Source organism: Triturus cristatus, chromosome 4_1 (assembly GCF_964204655.1).
Source record: "Triturus cristatus chromosome 4_1, aTriCri1.1, whole genome shotgun sequence".
NCBI lineage: Eukaryota > Metazoa > Chordata > Amphibia > Caudata > Salamandridae > Triturus > Triturus cristatus.
Window position 1 is genome coordinate 205,309,994 of NC_140585.1, and position 4,796 is coordinate 205,314,789.

Consider the following 4,796-nt stretch of genomic DNA (forward strand, 5'->3'; position numbering starts at 1 on the left):
CTGACAGGACAGTTTGGTTTCTAGTATCAACGAGGGATTTGAGATCACCAAGGAAATGGTTCATATTTAGATTTGTGATGCAATCCAGAGTACTTGTTATACAAGACGACATGCAATAACATAGGTAGGTGAGAATGAACCAAAGATACTGAATCTGAGCATGATATAAAAAAAAATTCTAATGTTACTTTTAAGCTGCTATCATGGAATGTGGTGGGTATAAAAGCAAAGCTCAAGCAAGTAAAAAGGTAAGATTTACGTCTATTTCAAGATACACCGGAAATTGAAAATTTATATAGGCTGGTTTATTTTTCCGCGCATGTTGCAGCTTGCCTGTTCGTGGTTAGCAGAGCTTCATATAGCCTATTAATATGGTTTAGAACCTCTCTTAGATGATTATGGTTTTTCATATCAGGTCACCAGACATTTGGATTTGGTTGTGACATTACCACATGGGAGAACATTCTGATTGCTGTTAGGATAGGAAAGGATAGGATATAGTTTTGTAAAGTGCTTGAATGCCGAGGCATCTTGGTGTTAGGAGGTGAGAACAAGGAGGAAGCATGGTGTTATGAAAAAAATGTTAACGATGGAAACAGCCATGATTTTAGTGATTTCCTGAAGATTAGCCTATTGGACATTAGTCTCATGGAGATGGGCAGCTGATTACACAACTTGGCTGTACAATGTGAGAAACTCCTGCCACCCATCTGTCTTTACGAGTTTGAGAGGTGCATTTGAAACCTGCATCTGTAATGTAAATTTATATTTTTACCTGTTGATGTAAATATATACATTTGGTCAGATTAAGAAAAATGTGAATCTGAGACTGTTCATCCTTTGAGGGCCCTACTAGATACATTAAGTCCTAAATGACCAGTGAATAAAGCAGGTGATCGCAATACAACCTTTGAGCCTTCTGATGTACTATCTTCCATTTCAATACAGGAAGATGAACTATGACGTATACCTCAATCAGACACAGTGAGCATTAGGATATCCCCACAGGTGGAAAGTCAGCTGGATTATATGACTAAGATCAGGGGATTATGAGCTTGTAATGGTCATTCACACTCTCACTATGAAGCCAAACATAATTTGAAAAGGGGCAATTCTACCAACAACACTGATTGATATAGAGCCCTTTGATTTTCATGACAGTGACCAAATGCCCTCGATCTCAAAATGCAGGGTGCTGTATTTGGTACGATGTTTGAAGAGGATAATGTATGTGTTCACGGCCGGATTGCTACTAATAGCTGGAGAATATAAATTGGACTTGTGTAGCCAACAATCCTAAGACCATCAAGTGTATTTACAACTCATTTTGAACTGCTGTAGAACCTTACAAGAACACATGTACTCTAATCCATCTACAAGTTTCTAAAAAAAATCTAGTCAAGTCAAAAACAATTCCTGGCGTAACAAGGAATGTAGAAGGGAAGAGACAAGACTAGTTGGTGCAATAATAGCAAAATCATGCTAGAAATAAGGGAAAAGAGAAAGATCTTCAAGGATAACCATAGGTGTATTGAAATAGAATTGGAGGATAAAAGAACCAAAGGAAAGGATAGATGCAAGATTCTGCTGGTGTATCCTAGGGAACAGTTGTACATCTGTAAATGGTTAACCTGAGACATATGCCTTCCCGTAAGCTTGTGAAGTTTATTTTCCAAATATATCTGCTCATACTAATATGTTGAGTTCCCTAAAATGTAGCTTGGCATTGAGTTTATCCCTTGATGTAGAAGTGATAAAAACCCTTGACCATTGGTCCTCCATTAGAGACACAGAGAAAGCCTTACTCTTCCTGAAAAGGGAGAAGGCTCTGGGACCTGATAGAGTCCCAGATGATTTGTGTTTACCTGAAGACACTGTCTGCGTCCCCTGTATAAATATCTTATCAAATGCAATAAGTACAGGTGATGAAATTCCTGAATCTTAAAACAAGGTAGAAACTGTCCCCAGTCACAAAAAATGGGAGTAATGATAACCCTGAAAACTACAGGCCTATTAGTCTGATTAACAATCTGCAGAAAATCTTCTGTAAAAATATGTTATCTAAATTGAATGAATGGATGGTTAAAAATCAGACCTTGACTGACTTACAGACATGATTCCAGTCAAAAGTAAGTTCACTTGACTAGAACTTTCACTTCCAGGAACTATGTTAGAATTACATTCTCCTTCAGCAGGACCCCTCACATAGCTTCTGCTGCCATGAAGGCTGATTTTAACCTAGTTCCTAGGAATTAACACTGGCATGTGCTGAAGAATTATGGAATTTCTGGTTCTTAATTATCAGTTTTAACGTCATTTAGGAACATAGGCACAAGTAAGATGTGGGAGCTATAGTGAGCTTACAAGAAGAATTCCTATAGTCAAGGGGATTAGTCAGGGATGGATTTTGGCACTTACGTCATATTGCATTTATATCACAGGACGGTAGACTGGCTGAATAGGTATTTAAATGATTAAACATTTATAATGAATGAATTAATCTTTCTTCTCAATACTTTTAATTTATTTCCAACTGTTATGGATTTACATTCATTTAGAGTATTTCTCCTTACTTTTTTCATTAAGTGCCTCAGAAAACCAAGGTTAGCTTGATTAGCTTTGTTTCATGCATTGTTGATTTAATTAAACTGGCACTAGGGTATCAACAAGTGAGGAAATTATGTTATTTTATTTCATTATCGTACAGTTAACTTCTTCTGGATGGTAAAGCTGAGTTATTTATGGAGGAATAATGTCTTCTAGAGCATAGGAGGTTATGTATTTCATGATGCATATCCAAATGTTTGGAGTATGAACTTCCAATGAAGAAAAAAGGGATAAAGGGAACAGAGAAGTAGTTAACTCAGTACGAGCAAACATTCCGCTGAATGACTTGCATATTATAAAGCAGAGCCCCAGTTTATGGATACAGGGTACAATCTTCAAGTATCAAGGAATATTTTGCGATGAAGATGAACAGTTGCAGGTTGATGTTCATGTTTACCTTGTAATGTGACAGATTGAAAAGACATGCACCTCTACTGCAATTTTAAGCATATGATCTAGCATCCTTTTATTTCTCTTTATCTAATTAGATCTATGATTTCATCAGAAAATATGACCACTTGGAAAGCAGTAAAGGATCAGCATGCCGATAACTCTCCAGATATGTAAGCAACATTAGTAGCCAAACTCAGGACAGCTATAAGAAGGCATGGAAAGACAGAATCAAACCTCAGTGACAGAGTTCATTCTCTTGGGACTTACTGATGATTTGTATTTACAAATACTGCTCTTTGTGATCTTCAGTTTGGTCTACCTTGCTACTCTACTTGGTAATCTTGCTATCTTCATTTTGATATGGACTGATCCTCTTCTTCAGAACCCAATGTATTTTTTCCTAAGTAACCTTGCCTGTGTTGATCTTTGTTTTTCCACCACTGTCACCCCCAATATGCTGGTAAACTTCCTGCGTGCCCGGAAGACGATCTCCTTCTCTGGTTGTGCAGTTCAACTCTTTTTCTTCAGTGCTTTTGGGATTTCTGAGTGCTTCATTTTAGGGGTAATGGCTTACGATAGGTATGTGGCTATTTGTAACCCATTGCTTTATCCAGTAATAATAAATCAAAAGATATGTGTCCATCTTACATCTGCCACTTATGTTGTAAGTGTCCTAATCGCACCTCCAGAAACAATATTTACCTTCAGTCAGTCTTTCTGCAAATCCAATTTAGTTGATCATGTTTTCTGTGACTATCCACCGCTACTAAAGCTTCCCTGTTCTGACACATATGCAAATGAAATGGTGATTTTTCTCTTCATTATTCTAATCTCCATGGGCTCATGCAGCATTACCCTGACCTCCTACTGCTTCATTATCTCGACTATCTTAAAGATTGACTCTGCCACAGGAAGACACAAGGCCTTTTCTACATGTGGCTCTCACCTTACTGTGATCTCTCTGTTTTATGGAACTGTATTACTGATGTATCTACAACTTGCTTTTAACTCTTCCATGACTCAAAGTAAAGTTCTATCTGTTTTCTATACAGTAATGATTCCAATGTTCAATCCAATGATCTACAGTCTCAGAAACCAGGAGGTAAAAAGAGCTTTCAAAAAATATTTTTGCTGATCAGTAACAAATGTTTCCACTTCCATACCTTGAAATGTCCGAGCAAATATTTAACCTTTGAATAATGATTCAATATCTTGATATATCTTAAATTATCCTCCGGCACAAGGGTTGTTGGACCTGACATCATTAGCATGGTTTTCAGCCAACTTTTTGCCATCCATCCTCCTTTTTTTTTGCTGACTTCGTTTTTAATGGGACCATCTTCAGGACAACCGTAAATCTTGTGCAATTTCTTGACCCCTAGATCAAAGAAGCAAAGAATAACTATTAGATGTTACTCCATAGATATATACATAGAACTACTCCAAATTATGTTGTATTTGAATAAATCCCTTGTAGGCATCTTTAGCTTTCTCAGAGATGCTTTTTTTCAGGATTGTAACTAGAAATTCAACCTCACCATTTAAGAGGACTATAAATAACATTTGCATTTGTGTGCAACCACCATATCTCTACCTGCCTTAAAACTAGTAATCACATATTAAGGTGCCAATTACGATCCGGTAAAAAATTTTCCCGTACGACTCGTATCCAGTCTTTTTACCGTACGAATCGTACAAGTGCCGTACAAACTGGCAATCACGATTCGCATGGTAAAAAGTCCATACGAACCGCCTTGGGAATTATTCCCCACACGTCCTCGGGTCGGAAAATGTGT

General features: G+C 37.3%; 1 protein-coding gene across 1 annotated transcript; it reads left to right on the top strand.

Annotated features, from left to right (window-relative positions):
• The first annotated feature begins 3,214 nt into the window (after positions 1-3,214).
• LOC146854053 (olfactory receptor 5G3-like) lies at positions 3,215-4,135 on the top strand. Its single transcript, XM_085650984.1, has one exon. The coding sequence runs from the start codon at positions 3,215-3,217 to the stop codon at positions 4,133-4,135; it is 921 nt and encodes a 306-aa protein (XP_085507110.1).
• The last annotated feature ends 661 nt before the right edge of the window (positions 4,136-4,796 follow it).